At 52.7% G+C, this 15,782-nt stretch overlaps 1 protein-coding gene across 5 annotated transcripts in view; it reads right to left on the bottom strand.

The window, feature by feature from the left end:
- Positions 1–15,782, bottom strand: part of Nol4l (nucleolar protein 4 like) — a 115,965-nt gene that overhangs the window by 64,226 nt on the left and 35,957 nt on the right. The window contains exons 1-3 of one of the 5 annotated variants that reach the window (XM_090352168.1): positions 11,612–11,858; positions 11,175–11,238; positions 4,397–4,552 (exon numbers count right to left, since the gene is read on the bottom strand). In XM_090352168.1, the coding sequence (XP_090208294.1) occupies positions 4,397–4,468 (72 nt within the window). In that variant the 5' untranslated portion in view covers positions 4,469–4,552; positions 11,175–11,238; positions 11,612–11,858. Of the gene's footprint in view, positions 1–4,396; positions 4,553–10,448; positions 10,623–11,174; positions 11,239–11,611; positions 11,859–11,895; positions 11,906–15,782 lie in introns of those variants that run through there. The other 4 variants (XM_090352173.1, XM_090352167.1, XM_090352166.1 and 1 more) reach the window with 4 other exon arrangements.

Consider the following 15,782-nt stretch of genomic DNA (forward strand, 5'->3'; position numbering starts at 1 on the left):
GGATGCACTGTCAGCGGGGAAGAGGAGAATGAGGCTATGCCAGAGGAGCTTGCTCTTCTCCTGCCATAGGCAGAGACACCTTTTTTGGGGGGGGTCCCCTGGGCTTTTGTGCTCAGGGCTAGCACTCTATCACCGTGAGCCATGGCATCACTTCAGGTTTTTCTGATGGTTAATTGGAGATAAGAGTCTCATGGACTTTCTAGCCCAAGCTGGCTTTGAACTGCGATTCTCAGATCTCAGTCTCCTGAGTAGCTAGGATTTCAGGTGTGAGACACCACAGTCCCACTCAGAGATACTTGTTGAAAGGTTCAAAGAGGGTCCCTGGCCTGCACATGGGTTAAAAAGGGCCCTTCTTACCACTTGGCCTGCACTCCTAGGCTTTCACAGGGCCCCAGCAGTGGGCCAGAGTTGGCTGAGATGCCACAAGGAGGGAGAACATGGGACACAGCCTTGACCCTGAATCTCAGAGAGGTGGGGAAGGGCTAGGGGGGAACCCTGCCTGCACAGCTACAAGATCTGTAGCCTGGCTTTGAGCTCCTTCAGGGAGTCAGTAAAACACAGACCAGAGCAGCTCTACAATGCTCTAGGGCAGAAGATGCTCTCCCCAGCCCCAACTCTAAAAAGCAGGCACCTTTTGAGTCACCCTCCTGTTTGCTCAGGACCAGAAACGGGGGCCTCCATTTCTGTTTGCAGACAGGGATTCTCCAGGTCCCCAGACTGTGAATCGGAGGTGAAACCAGAAGGGCGATCCTAGCGGGTGCTTTGATAGGATGATGGTTTTCAGATGGTTTCAGAGCTACAGATCCTGTTCTAGAAACAGATGCCCATGCACCTGCCCAAAACATGAAGCAGATAAAGATGGATGCATTTTCCAAGGGGGCACTCCAGGCCCCCTGTCTTTAACCAGCTGCCTTAGGCTGCCTTCGGTCTTGCTCTCTCTCTGGTCCTTCTGCCTGGACAGACATCCATGTGTGAATTCGCCTTTTCCATGTTTCTTAGTGGTAAAAAAAAAAAACAAAACAAAACAGATTTTGCTGGCAGGGAGAATGGGAGCTATTTGCAGAGTCGCTGACTTGCAAGGCCCCGTTTTCACTCCCAACTCCGAGAACGACAAAGACAGATGAGGCCAATTGGGGGGATTTGCACCACTTTACAAGATCATCCTTCTGCCCTGCGGGTGGATTAGCACATGGTGGGCCTGGAGCAGCTGCTGACCACATCTGGCCCCAACTCCAAAGTGGTCTGGGTAGCCAGGTCTGGGCTCTGGAAGACGATCTGGACTCCCAGTACCCTGGGAGAGAAAAAGGAAGCAAAAGCACCACTCCAACCCAGATGGCTGTAGAAACTGGAAATGCAGGAATCCTTCTTGACAAACAGCCTTCTGTGGGCTCCGGGGGATTTTATAGGACCACCTGGAACCTTCTCCAGACTTGGCACTGATGAGGCCATTGGGAGTCTAAGGCAGGACTTGCCCTGCATTATCTGATGTACATGTCATCTAGCCCTGGCTCAAATACTTCCAGGCTTAGAAACATCATTACCTGCCCTTTTTGATATATTGTTGGATAGTAGTAGGTACGAGAAAGTACCCCCCACTCCACTTCAGAATTAGTCTCCTAGAGTGTCCTGTGCAAATCTGCCCATCTTACTACAGGAACCATACCCAGGGCCTGTAAGAATCCTGAACAGCCTCTGTGCCCTAGAGTCTGAGGCAGTCCCAGGATTCAGCTTTGGCAAAACACATGGGGACAGATCCAAAATCGCTTCAGCCAAGGGCTTGACGCAAGCCCTGTGGTGCCAGGCTGTGCCTCTCTGCAAGCATCAGCATGGGGTTTCCTATGGGGCTCTTTCTACAGGCAGGGATAGACTGGCAGCGGCAGGGGGCGGGGGGTGTCCTTCTATATGCAGTGAGGCTGAGCTTGGCCTGGGTGGAAAAAATTATGGGAGCAGATGAAAAGAGCGGGACAAAAACCATTCTGGCACCATCCCGCCCCTGAAAAAGGAAAAGGGTGCATGAGAAGGGTGACAGATGGAGAAGAGGAGGGGAAGGGTGAGGAGGCATACAGGGAAAAGGGAGGGTGCCGGCCTCCACAGCCTCACACCCTCTGTGTGGGGGGGGGAGGAGCTGGCCTGCTCAACTTGGCCTTGGCTCTGCTGCTGAAATTCCAGCTCTGTGTGCAGCCCAGCTGGCTTGATGCCAGTCATGTGCCAGCTCCAGGCTGGGCAACAGGAAGTAGGACATGCGCTGGGCATATGGATGAGAAGCCAGGAAGTACAGAGCAAGGGGCTGGATGTCCACTTAACCCAGGGACACAGGCATTGTCAGGACCAGCCGGGCCCTGCCCCATATTCTCCGTGGCATGGAGGCTGTAGGTCCTGAACAAGCTAGGCCTGTGAGCAATACTCAGTGTCTAGCACAGAGGGACAGGGAAATCACGTGAATGGGCCAAGTCCATCCACCCAGAAGACAGTAAGAGTCTGGGCTAACTAGCTGACCACAGGAGGTTTATGGACAGGCAGGATGTGCACTGGCCAGCTGCCTGCCTCTGAAACACCAGCCTAGTGACCTCAGGCAGGCTGGCTCTCTGAGCCTCTGTTTCCTCAGCTTAAAAATTGGCAAAGAAGCTGGGTGTGGTGGCTTATGCCTGTAATCCTACCTATCCATGAGGTTGAAATCTGAGGATCAAGATTCAAAGCCAGCCCTGACATAGAAGGAGGACCTGAGACTCTTATCTCCAATTAACCTCTAGAAAACGAGCAAAGGCCTTGGCTCAAGGGTATGGCAGCCTTGAGCTGAAGAGCTCAGGGACAGCACCCAGGCCCAGGGATAGGACAGTAGCCTTGAGCTGAAGAGCTCAGAGACAGTGGCCAGGCCGAGTTCAAGCCCCATGACCCACACTAAGTAGCATGAGGGGCAGAGAAATGGGGTGCTGCCCTCAGTCTGGCTTCTCTCCTCTCTAAGATCCCTGGCATGGGGTCCATCTTTAATATACACCCAGACGGGTAAAGGATATCATTTGAGGACCAGGACAACCAAGTTGTTAGCTCTTTTAAGAATCAGGCCATGTAGCTGGATGCCAATGACTCACGCCTGTAATCCTAGCTACTCAGAAGGCTGAGATCTGAGGATCACGATTCAAAGCTATCTGGGGCACAAAGTCTGTGAGACTCTTATCTCCAATTAACCACCAGAAAACCAGAAATGGTACTGTGGCTCAAGTGGTAGAGTGGTAGCCTTGAGCTGAAGAGCTTGGGGACAACACCCAGAGTTCAAGCCCTATGACAGAAAAAAAAAAAAAAGAATCAGGCCATGTAGTGGCTTCATAGACTCTAGGCCACCTCTGCCCAAGGCTGTCCTTACCCAGAACTTGGGACAAGGGAATTCATACCTCCTTAGGTGGGGAAGTCTTGTGACAGAGGGCAGAGTTCTAGGATTCTAGGGAGAAAGTGGGAGGGAAGGGGAGAACACCAGCTGCCACTAGAGTGCTGTATAACCCTGAACAAGTGGTTCAGGTCTCTGGGTCTCTTAACTGGTAAATGCGACCCCAGTGCCTCGGTTACAGGACTGCTGTAAGGCCTGACTTCGTGAACTCAGAGCTGAGTATGACCCACAGTGGTAGATTCAGACATGAGGCAGACTGTGGGGGGGAGGGAAGTGGGGAGGATGACACATGTAGGGCAAAGCTTCTGAACTTTCTTCTAAGTGGATACCACCTTCTCCATGAAGTCCAGATCTCTACAAGGCCTGGGGCTAGCAGAGCCTTTGTTGAATACCTCATGTACTTGGGTTCTTGCTCTCTCAAAGCTGGTCTTGGACATATGTCTGCTTTTGTGTATCTTTCTCTGTCCTTCAGCTTCTAGACCCCAAACTTCCTGGAGGGCTGGGACATAAGCCCTCTGATATCCCCTGGGAAAGCCCCAGCATACTGCACAGGGCTTGGGGGAACTGGATAAGCTCCTACACAGGAAGCATCTCCAACAGCCCCGGCATGACACATACTCCACACCATGAAGGCATAGGCTCCTAGATTCTTATTATCTGTGGCTCCTCTGCCCCACCCACCCCCCTCCCCAAGGCAGGGTGCTGCAAGTGATTGGTGAGGAGGAGCATGAAGCAGAAACTGAGAAGAGGATGGTGTTCTCTTTGCTTGGTCCCTCTCTTTCCCTCCATCCCTTCAACCTGCTTCTCCTTTGTATTCCAACCAACCGCAGAGCCCGCCCCTCACCCCCTCAGCCATCTCTGGCTGCCATGCCCTTACCCTGTGCCCCCCTGGGTCCCCAAGGGCCCCTTCATCACGCTTCAGCTCCCTGCCCTGCCCCCGCCCAACATGTGCTGAGCCCGTGGCCTCCTGCCAAGGCCTGGGGCTGCCCGTGGAGGCAGAGACAGAAATCTCACCGCTCGGTAGGTTTTCTTCTGCCCAGCGTGCTTGGGGGCTTTGCCTGGCTCTGCGGAGCTCTCCACATGCATGGAGTAGATGATGTCAAAGAAATCTTCCACCACAGCGACCCGCTTCAGAGAGATGCCCTCGGGCTCCGACAGGCCATCTGCCCCCTGCGACAGAGTGGACAAGCTGTGTTAGTGTCAGGGCTGATGGCGGGTAAGAGCTCTACCCTGGGGCCCAGCCCTGGGACAGGGGCAGACACCATGAGGCTCCCTGGCCCAGCATGGGCTCCAATGATGGGGTTGGGGGCTGGGGAAGGGAGGGAGCCCGGGCACCCAGGGAAGGGGGTACCAGAGTCAGGGCTTCTACTAATTCTACCAACAACAATGGGCAAAGAACTACAACAACGCAAGTACAAATTTAAAAAACCAAGAGACTCGGTGTTCACCATTCTAGACAGATTGTGCCAGACTCAGGCAGGGAGCTCTCAAATCACAGGCTGTGCCAAGACCATCCTGGAAGTCTCTGGGGAGGGGAGAGTGCTAAATAGATGCAGCCCCATCAGGAGCTCACCAATTAGCAGTAACCTTTCTCTGTGGTCCTGGGAGGAGGTCCCAGGAGACTAGCTCCCATCACCTGGGTGGCTCCTGCCTCCGCCCTGAGGCCTTTCTGAAAGGCCCTCCCCACTCCAGCAGCTGAGCCGCCAGCCATAGCACCAGGGCTCTTTGTGTAGGGAGATGTTTTTAAAAAAAAAAAAAAAAAAAAAAAAAAAAAACAGGCACAAGACCATGTGAAGGTGGCAGGACTGGGAGCAGGGTGTCCATGGGCCCCGACTCTGATCAGGCTGGCTGATAGAGATAGGTCCTCCATAGCAAAGTGCTGCAGGCTGATACCTGCTCTCCCTCATCCAGGCCTAAAGCTGTGCGCCATGAAACACAGTTCATGATCCATGGAGGCCCACAGACCCAGACACACCAGGCTTTCACCTATCATCTCCCCACAGGGAGACACTACAAGGGAGGTTTCTGGGGAGGTGGGGAGATCAAGGGCAAGCTGTAGGGCGGGGACTTGAGTTTCTCTAAAAGTGCTGAGACACAGCTCCAAGGCAATTCATTCCCAGGATGTCCCCTCCAGATGACCTCTGTGCAGGTGTGGGCTTTATCTGTTGGCTCACAGCTGACTCCAGCACCTCTGACACACAGTAGGTGCTTGTTTGCTACTAAATTTGTGATCAGTTTTGAAACACTCTGCTCCGTCATCTAAGTGGCTGTGTGACCCTGAGCAGGTATTTTTGCTTGCCTGAGCCCTGGACTCTTCATCATCTATAAAAGGGGGATAGAGAAACTTTCTGTGAACTTTTGGGGAATGAATGAGCTACGAGGTCAGTGGTTTACACGACACCTGGCCCACAGGGACCATTCTGTAAACACTGTTAGTGAGAAGTGTTTGCACTTGGCGAGTCTCCCCAGCATCACAGGGCTGAACTTCACATCATCCCAAGGGATTGTCAGGGTCAGCAAGGCTGGAGAAAAGCAGAGATAGCTTAGGACCCTCGGACTTTGTTGTCCAGGTAGAATCCTGGAGGGGACACTAGCTCAAAACATGTTTTGGCCACAGACAGGCGGTGATGACTGAGCAGGACTCTCTCTGCACTTGGCCTGCTTGAGAGTAGAGAGCAGATGGAGAAGGGCAGCTGTGGGTGAGGGTGGGGGTGGGGCTCTGAGGCCCACAGCGTACCAGCAAGGCAATCCTGGGCCATGACCTCAACAGCCTGTCCAAAGGCTCTCTAGCCAGTGGCATCCTTCCTGGTTGGGAGCCATTCCAGAGATTATCTCTGCACACATGTGTGCATCCATGGGTGTAGGAAAGCTGTCTCCTGCCCTGGCATCTTGGCTCTTCTTCCCTGAGCTTCGCGTTATGAGAGGAACTGTAAAATTGTCATAGTGATGTTTTGTGATTCATATTTTTGTCTTGTTCTTGGAGGAGAGACACCTCCTCTCTAAGGCCCTCAGCCCTCAGTGAGTCTTAAGGGCTTATAACTGACTAGCTTGTTCAGGTGTTTTGAATACCTTCAAATATTGCTGTGACAGGATGACATCATATTATGATCATTCACTTCTAATACAATTCAGACCAGGCTCCAATTGGCACAAGTAAACAGATGAACCTTCAGAATGAATACACCTGGGTCTCTCATTCTTCCTTGGGGTGTGTTATGTTTAGGTATGTTCGATTTACAAAGAGCCACTGACAGAACTCTTATAACCCATGTGCTTTTTCTATGTCTTAAAAAAAAACACATGCAGAAAGGCTGGAGCAGTATTTTGATAACCTATATCTCAAGGCTCAAAATGGGTTTTGCTGCCTTAGGGAGAACATGTTCCCTGTCCACAATAAGTTTTTCAGACTGGGTGCTGGTGGCTCACACCTGCAATCCTAACTACTCAGGAGGATGAGATCTGAGGATCACAGTCAGTTAGGGCAGGAAAGTTTGTGAGACTCTTTTCTCCAATAAAGTACTCAGAAAAAAAAAGGTGGTGCTGAGGCTCAAGTGGGAGAATGCTAGCCTTGAGCAAAAGCAGCTCAGGAACCCAAGCCCTGAGTCCAAGACCTAGGACTGAGAGAAAAAAAATGTAAGTTTTTTTTTTAGGCCAGAGCATATACATTTCTGAAAAACAAAGGCACTATAGGGGGGGAGGGAAATGGGTACCAAGACATGTGAAAGGGTATCAATGTACGTGAATTAATGCACCTTCTATCTGGCAAATATCATGTAACCCTTTTACTAATTACAATAAAAAATGCAAAAAAAAAAAACAAAGGCACTATAATGTGGTGGGACAAAGAAACAATATTTAAGAGAGGTAAGGTAGAAAGTGAGCTCTAACGGGCTCTCTAACCAGCTCACTTTATTTTTCTGGCAGTACTCGTGTTTAAATTTAGGCCCTTGAACTTGCTAGGCCATTGCCATCCACTGGGGCCACACCCCATCCCTTTTTTGCTTTATTTTTCAAATACGATCTCACACTTTTTTCCTGGAATTGCCTTGGACAAAGAACCCCTTTTCACAACTTCTGTAGTGGTAGGATTACAGATATGTACCAACACATCTAGCTTATTTGTTGAGATGGAGTCTATCTACCTCCCCCCACTTTTCTTGTCTGTCTGTCTGTCTGTCTTTTTGCAAGAGCTGGGCCTCAAACTGCAATCCCACTAGTGTCTGCCTCCTGAGTAGCTAGAATTACAGGCTTGTACAACCATGCCCAGCCACTTCCTTACCTCTAGAAAGTCAAGTTTTCTCACCAGTAAAACAGACCTTAAAAAAAAAAAAAAGCTCTGCTTGGATGTTTCAAGGATCAAGTAAGAATGTGCCAAGCATCTGGCACATAAAATTTGGTGAGTGTCCATCTTTTCCCTTTGGACTCATTGAGCTTAAGACATTTGGTGGTTAGGAATCTGTTCTCTCTCCTGTCCGTCTGATCCATTCATTACAAAAGGGGCCCCTGGGGCAATAATGGCCACCATCAGAAAAGATGCATATACTCTTATTAAATTCTTAAATAACACCTAAGGCTAATCCATGAAGTTGGGACATGAATTCAATTTATAACTAATGAATCTACATAAGTCAGGGAAATATACTGTCTAGTGCCTGGCCCATCTCTGTTCCAGTCATCCTTGGGTAAGCAGCAGCTTTACATCAGATCCAATGTGGCCGTAAAAGTATCTCAGAGAACCTGTTCAGCCGATCGGTTAGCAGTGGTTCCCTCTTTTAAAATCAATTGCTGCCAGGCACCGGTGGCTCACGCCTGTAATCCTAGCTACTCAGGAGGCTTAAGATCTGAGGGTCATGGTTCAAAGTTAGCTCAGGCAAAAAAGTGTGAGATTCTTATTTCCAATTAACTACTATGAAGCCAGAAGTAGAGTTGTGAATCTACTCATGGAGTGCTAGACTTGAGGGGTGGGGGTGGAGGGAAATCTCAGGGATAGCACCTAGGCCCTGTGTTCAAGCCCCAGGACAGGCGTGCTCGCTTGCGCGCGCGCTCTCTCTCTCTCTCTCTCTCTCTCTCTCTCCTCTCTCCTCTCTTCTCTCTCTCTCTCTCTCTCTCTCACACACACACACACACACACACACACACACACACACACACACACACACACACACACACACCCCAACTGCTGATGTTCAAACTTGGGTCATGTAATTGGCCTTCTATACAGCAGAGATACACACAAGGAAAAGGCCTGTAGCAATGAGAGCTCAGATCATGTAAGGTCTGCAGAGCCACACCTTGAATTGTCCTCTGGTGGCCACCGGGACACTGTGTGTGCAACACCCTAAGGGAAGAGCATCGAGATATCTATCTGGGAAGAAGTAACAAAGGGATCTGACAGCAGTCATGTGCCATGCCAAGCTTTGTATCCAGAGAGGTAATGACCTTCATGCTAAATGCTGCAGGAGGGGCACACCCTCCCTCGCTGGGAATTCAGACAGTGCTATAAGGCAAGAGCTGCTAATTAAGGGTGCAGAAATCTCCTTCCCCCATAGACTTGGGATGCCCTGCCAACCCACTTCTGCCTCATACCCAAATTAGCTTCATCAAATCTGTTGCCCTCCATGAGCAGCACACTGGACCAAGGAAGTTCATTTTACGTCTAGGGCTAGATCAGGAAGGGACCTGGACACTCCTGAGCATCCTAGCTTTCCAGCAATGCCAAGCAGGAATGAGGGAGGGGAATTATGTAGCATCCCATGGGAAAAGCCATGAAAAACAACAGTCACTTGTGCAGGTTCAGCCTCTGGGGCTTTCCTCTATGGGGAAGGACACTGCCATGGCAACGCACTCCAACCATCAGAACCATCTGACTCCAAAACAGTTGGCCAGACCCGGGCCAGCAGCACCAGCCATGACAATGGCTTTCAATTTTTATGGGGCCTCCAAATTTCTTGAATATCACCAACTCCCTTGAGACAACTCAGTTGGGTTATAATCTAAAAGTAAGGTTGCAAATCATGGAAGAAACCACCAAATGTCTATTTAAAAATGGGTGATATTTCAAAATATTTAGGTCCTCAAAGGTGGTGTTATTAACACTATCTGAAAATTCATTGGAAATGCATATTTTCAAGGCTCTACCACAAACCTACCAGATCTAATGCTCTGGGGGTGCTATAGACACCTCCCAAAGAGTTCAGATTTGGCAATCTGATTAGAAATGTCTCCATCATGGAAACAGGGAGGTGACTAGCCGGAAAATCTGGCACTGGCTCTTTAAATATAGAAGTCCTCTGGATTTCCAAGTTAATAGATTATTATTTTCATCTCCAGTGAAGGCTAATTTTTCTATAGTGAGGAGAATCTTTTGGACATCAGTAATGAACTAAAAACATCTACCCAGAGACTTACTGTACCTTACAAACAGAAAGGGCAGGAGTCTCCACCACTAACGTGGATTTTGATATCTTCTGTAGCAAAGTTAATTGATAGTTATCCTCTGGCAGATCTTTCTGGCTTCCTCAAATGATCTGAATGTTCATAAAGGGCCCTTGGTAGTCCAAGGCTGCAGACCAGAAGACGGATCAGCAAATCTCATCAAGCCATTAGACTCTTGCTGGGGTGGCCTCAGCAGCCCTGGCATCCTTGGGCACATCACTCAGGTAAGCTCCTGGTTATGAGTCTCCCTACAGAAGCCAATTAAATGGATCCCTGCCCTTGATGGCAAGTGCAGTCCAACTGCTAATGGAACTTTGATGTCGCTTGCACATAATAAGTTACACACTTATCCAGGTGGGATTGCCATTTTAGGCCATCAGGGTGCTACTCGGTGTACCACCATGACTGGAGTATGCCTTCCAGCAAGCAGGCTACGGTTGAAAGAATACAACTAAATAGTGGGGCCATTTCTCACCTGGGTTCCTCCTATGTGAGAGCAAGAAACCAGAGGAAAGTCCTTAGGCTATGCCCGCTTAGTGCACTGCAGATCCAACTCTCGACAAGGCAGGCAAACCAAAGAGATTGCCTTCAGAGGACAAAGTCAAGCAGAGCCACCCCAGAGGAAACAAACCTTCGGCTGCCACTTATGTAGAAGACAGGACTTCAGGGGGTTGATTGCACGGGCAAATGTGGGGAGTCTGTTCCTTCTCATCCAGGCCAGCAAAGAGGTGGAGACAACAGGCAAAAGTCATGGTGCACACTGTCCTCATGGCCCTTCCTCCTGTTCCCCAAACCCTGTTTTCATACTTTCAGCAGGGACTGGGGGTTCTGGAAGTTCTGAGGGAGGTTGCTCCCAGCCAAAGTTTTATTCTGCCCTGCCTGAGGTTAAAAGAATAAAAGGGGAGGAGTCAGCCCCCTGCCAGGGCCCCTAGAGTGAAAGAGATGGAGAGGAAACTTTAAAACCACACAAACTCAGAGAATGAAAAGAAGGAAGAGCACCACCTAAACATCCAAGAACACCAAGAAAAACTGGTCTTAATTTGTAAAGAGCTTAAATGGGACAGTGGCAATATTTTAATTCTCATTGGCTGTGAACAGTACCTACTGGAAACTAGGAGAGGGGAAAAAAAAAACCTTCAAAATAAAGATTCAGACTAGAATATTATGGCCCACAATTCCACTGGGCTCTGCAGGCCTGAATAGGGGCAGAGGGCTGAGACTCCCTTTCCCCCAGCCCCAATAAATAAGTACATACACAAGGTACCGAGGACTCAGTGTAGCGCCTGCCTCTTCCCCACCCTTGTGCTCCAACTCCAACTGTGAGTGGGGAGCTGCTGCCACCACCACAGAGTCGCACCTGCCATCTGGAACAGCCTCACATATTCCAAGACCTCCTTTCTGCTTCGCTGAACCTCCATCTTCTTTCAAATCACGCCGGGACCCAAATGCACGCCCGGGCCAGGGAGAAAGGTGTGGTTTGAGATTAGCCCCAACCCACGGCTGCAATGATCCTCCAGGCAGTTCCAAGAGCCCCCCGCCCTCCTCTTTTAAGTTTTGTTAAGTTTTGGTGTGGGAATAGAGAAGGGTGTGCATAGGGCTCGGAAAAAGGGGGAGCCGGGAAATGCAAGGCGGGCACTATGGAGCCGCCCTCGCTGGGCAGGACAGGGGTCAGGACTGGGATGCGGGACACTGGCCTGGGGCTGCCAGGAGGATGCTCCAGAGACGACGACAGCTCGAGGCCCACCCCCACTCTGACCTCAGACAAGGGGGAGCGGAGGGGTGCGGAAGTACTACCTGGGCCTCCGTTTCTTCCTGTGTAGGGGACGCATATGCACAGCGGCTTTTGCCACCTCACAGGAGGGATGTGGTACCCCCAGACGAAGCACAACACACCCCCTAAACGACGGCTGCCGCCACCACTGCTGGGGGGGGGGGGGGGGAGTGCTGCAGGACTCCAGGGATCCGCCTACCTCAGGCCCAAGGCCTGGCCCGGGGAATGGGGATCACAGAGAGGGGGTGGCTCTGGGTTAGGACCGGCGGCTGGCGGAAGGGGGGGGTGGCCCAGGTGCGGGCCCTACCTCCGGCCTGGGGGGGGGGGGGAGGGAAGGAGGAGGGGCGCGGCCCGCGCGCTAATGACTGTTGACAGCGCGCGCCGGGGCTGGCGGCCCGCGCGCGCCGCTGACAGCTGCTCGGGCGGCGAGGGGCGCGGGGCGGGCGGCGCGCGGGGCGGCCGCTCCCGCTTCCTTCGCCCGCCCCCTCCCCCCCCCCGCCCGCCACCAGCGCACGCGCGTGCGCCCTGTCGGGGCGGCGCGGCGAGGCGTGCGCGCGCGCGCGCGCGCCGGCCAGGGTTCCGAGGGTCTACTGGAGCGGCCCGCGCGGGCTCCTGGCGGGCAGGCAGGTAATGAGAGTAACCATGGCAACCCACCAGAGGAAGTGTATTCTGCAGGAGACGTTAATCCCCTCTCCCCGGAGCTGGGACAGCCTGACTTTCCATTCTCACACAGTAATTAGATACCAGCTGTCAGTGCAGGGGGGACGGCTCCGCGGCTGTAGCCCGGCTGGGGTGGGGGGAACGCAGGGAGGAGGGCGTTAAAGACACAGGGACGCTTTGCGGCGGTAGGCCGCGGCGACGCGCCTCGCCCCCTCTCCATCACCCTCTCCTGGCGCGCGCCCGCTCACCTGGAGACCCGGCCCGCACGGAGCCCCGCCCACCCCACGAGCACCTGCCGCGCAGGCGCGTCGGCCCGCCTGGCGTTCTCCCTGGGGCCCCGCCTCCCGGCTCGCGGAGCACCTGCCCGGCTCCGCCCTCCCCCCTCCCACGCTGCCCACCTGTCCTTTGTGCAGGGCGGTACCTTTCCATCTTGCCAGCTCTCCAGGGAGCGCCCGCTATGTGCCAGGCGCTGTGCCAAGCCTGATCGGGTGTAGTAATCCCCGCAGACCCTCCCCGCAGGCGCCTCTGCAGCTCCTAGCCCAAAGCACAGCGGGGTGTGGCCGTTTGCCCGGGGTCCTGCAGACTAGAACCTTCATCCGGACCGTGCCTTCTAGCTTCAGTGTCCACACCCTGTTAAATAGCTCCAGGGGCTTCCCTAAACGCTGAGGGACTAGGCAGTCAGTCTGCTGGCACCGTGTTGCACCTACTGTGTGCCAAGCATTCATTGTCTCGTTTTACTTTCCTAGCAGCCACAGGAAATGTATTAACCCCCCCCCCCTTACAGGTGAGGAAACAGAAGTGGAGAAGACAGAGGTCTGAGGTAGCCATCAAACCAGAGCAATCAGATCTCCCTCCCCCACAACCCTTCACGGTCCCAGCTACTGGACTCTATTAACCCCACACCTGGGCTGGAGGTGAATGAAATCCAACCAGGTTTTTCTTCCTTCAGAGCCCTTTTCACTGTTCAGCCCACCCATGCCCTGTCCAGCATCCTTCCGAGTCACCTCTCCTAGCAATACCTGAGAACTAAGAGATTTCTAAACCTAAAGCCACGGCTGTGTCCTTATTTTCTGTCCAGCCTCCCAGAAACCTTTGCTCTCCACGCAGGCAGTGGTTTGGAAGTTATCCTCTCTGCCAACTTCATTTTCCAGATAGGAAGACCAAGACAACTCAGGGCAAGAAGCTGGCCAATGTGGAGATGGCTTGGTGGAGCCCTCTGGGGAAGAGTCTGATCCGCTCTGTCCCAGTGGTGGCCCTTGACCCTCCACCCCCACGCCACAGACCAAGGGGGAAGCAGGAACTGTAGAGAAGCAGAGTGACTGTGTGTCCCCAGTGGAGGCAGTGTCTGGGGCAGGCAGAGGCTATCTGATCCCTTCCCCACTGCCCTGGCCATGACCTCCTCTCTCCCTCCCCCGCCTTTTCTCCCTCTCTCCCTCTCCCTCATGGATGGGGCAGCCAGCACCAGGGCTGCAGCCGAGAACCCAGCGTTCCCGGTTCCCCAACAGGCCTGCATTCCAGTGGGAGGAGGGGGGGGAAGCTGGGCCCAGAGCTTTAGGGACAGGGGCACCCCTGGGGCAGCCCCACCCTGCACAGGCCAAGGCCTCCAACCTCACTATTTCCTGCCTCTGCTCTCCCCATCGCTCAGTAGCAGAGCAGCCTAAATTTGGCTCAAGCAGGGAATGGGGGAGGTGGCAGCAGGCGGGTGCTGTCAGAGGCCAGGGTGTAGCTCCTGTCTAGCCGGCTGGCATTTCTGCTGTCTGGAGGAGGGCAGAGGGGCCCAGCAGGCAGCCCTCTCCCGGAAAGGGAGATGTTTGTACCTTCTGACATGCACTGAGTAATGTGCAAACGACATGCAAACTGAGCTCCAAATCAGTGTCTCTGCCAGGGAACAGCCTGATGTGGCTTTGGGGATGAAGGCAGGACCAGTGGCCCCTCTAGGAATGCCAGTGTTAGGGAGGAGGGGGCCACAGGGTATCTAGGGAGGGGCCTTGGGTGACTCAGTTTCTGGCCACTGTGGGGCCCCATCCCAGGGTCTGAGTTCCCGGCTTCTCTGCTTGCCCTATCAGTGCTGGGCACACCCTGTTGCCTGGTTAAGCTTATGAGTCCTGCAGCTCCCCCTCCCAGGCTTGAGCCTGCCTTTCTACAGACCAACTGGGTGAATTCCTCAACAGAGCGCACAGGCAAAGGGGGACCCGGCATGCCTTTTAGGACTGCCACTTCCCTTCTAGAAGCTGGGAGCAAGGGCAAGACTTGAAAGCACCCAGGCTTTGGCATCGGACCTGAATGGTAGGCCTTGCTCAGCTAGGTGGGCTCATTCGGTTGTCATTCTCCACCTGCACCTGAGAGATGGCTTTGTGACCTCAAGGTCAGCTGTGACATCTTGCACATGGCAGGGACACCACAAGTCTTCCCGCTGAAGAAGTCTTATTGCTATCTCTGGCCAGTTCTCATTGTTCCTCTTTGCTCCAGGCCTCTCCTGGTTTTTCTCTTGTCTCTAGACACTTGTGAATGTCCTGCAGTCTCTCTGTCCTTTCTCCTTCCCTCCAATGATCCTGGTGACCTTGGACAGGTCACTATCTAAGCCTGAACATTTACTGAAGTGGATAATGGAAGAGCAGTCTGGGTCCCTGGCCCAGGAGGTATCTGGTGGCTAACAAATTCTTTACAACCCCTCCACCCTCCCAAGTAACCATCAAGGGTGCGCTGCCTCAGCTCTATCAGGTGCAGGGTGTTGGGGCCCCACTTCTTCGTAACTCTGTTTAACCCTAGATAACTGCTCTCCTGCCCCTCAGCTGGGGCCTGATATGAGCGAAATCCAACTTCCTGCCACCCAAAAGCCACTTCCTGCCAAACTTGAGCTGATACCAGAAGAACTTGTTTTCTGTGCACAGAGGAGTCCCTGAGGGGGCAGCCACAGGCTTGCCCCGATGTGAACGTTTTTTCCATTTGCCAGTCTGTCTAGTGGAGTGGGGCAGAGGAGGCTATCTTCCTCGCTCCTGCTCTAGCACACCTGCCAGTCATCACAGGAAGGGGCCATGTGTCCCTCTGAAGTAGAGAGACCTGTGTAGGCCAGCCACACACTGCTATGCTTACATGCAATGATACCACTTCACCGTCACATCACCATATGAAGTTATGGGACAATCACACTGGTACAGAGTGACAGGGTACATATAGGATCTATTGGAATAGATCAAATAATTAGCTCACTTGTGAAAGGGGATGCCACAGGCAATGGGGATCATTATAATGTGCCAAACCTTCCTTGCCTGTATCTGGTGCAAACAGGCACCCTTTCAGTGAGACCATCTGAGCATACCCCACACTGAGCATCTGCCCACACTCCCAGCGGCTGCAGTCATTGCCCCCATTTCACAGATGAGGAAAAGGAGATTTAGGGAAGAGGGTCTCAGTTCACAGCATGCCGTTCACTCACTCTGCTTCTCCAATTGCCTCACTACCCTCTTTACACACACTGCTTCCTTTGCCTGGACTACCCTGACCAGGTTCTATTGAATTTCCCACTATATTCAC

The sequence above is a fragment of the Megascapheus bottae genome, chromosome 18, assembly GCF_031878675.1.
Source record: "Megascapheus bottae isolate mThoBot1 chromosome 18, mThoBot2.hap1, whole genome shotgun sequence".
In the NCBI taxonomy this organism is placed as follows: Eukaryota; Metazoa; Chordata; class Mammalia; order Rodentia; family Geomyidae; genus Megascapheus; species Megascapheus bottae.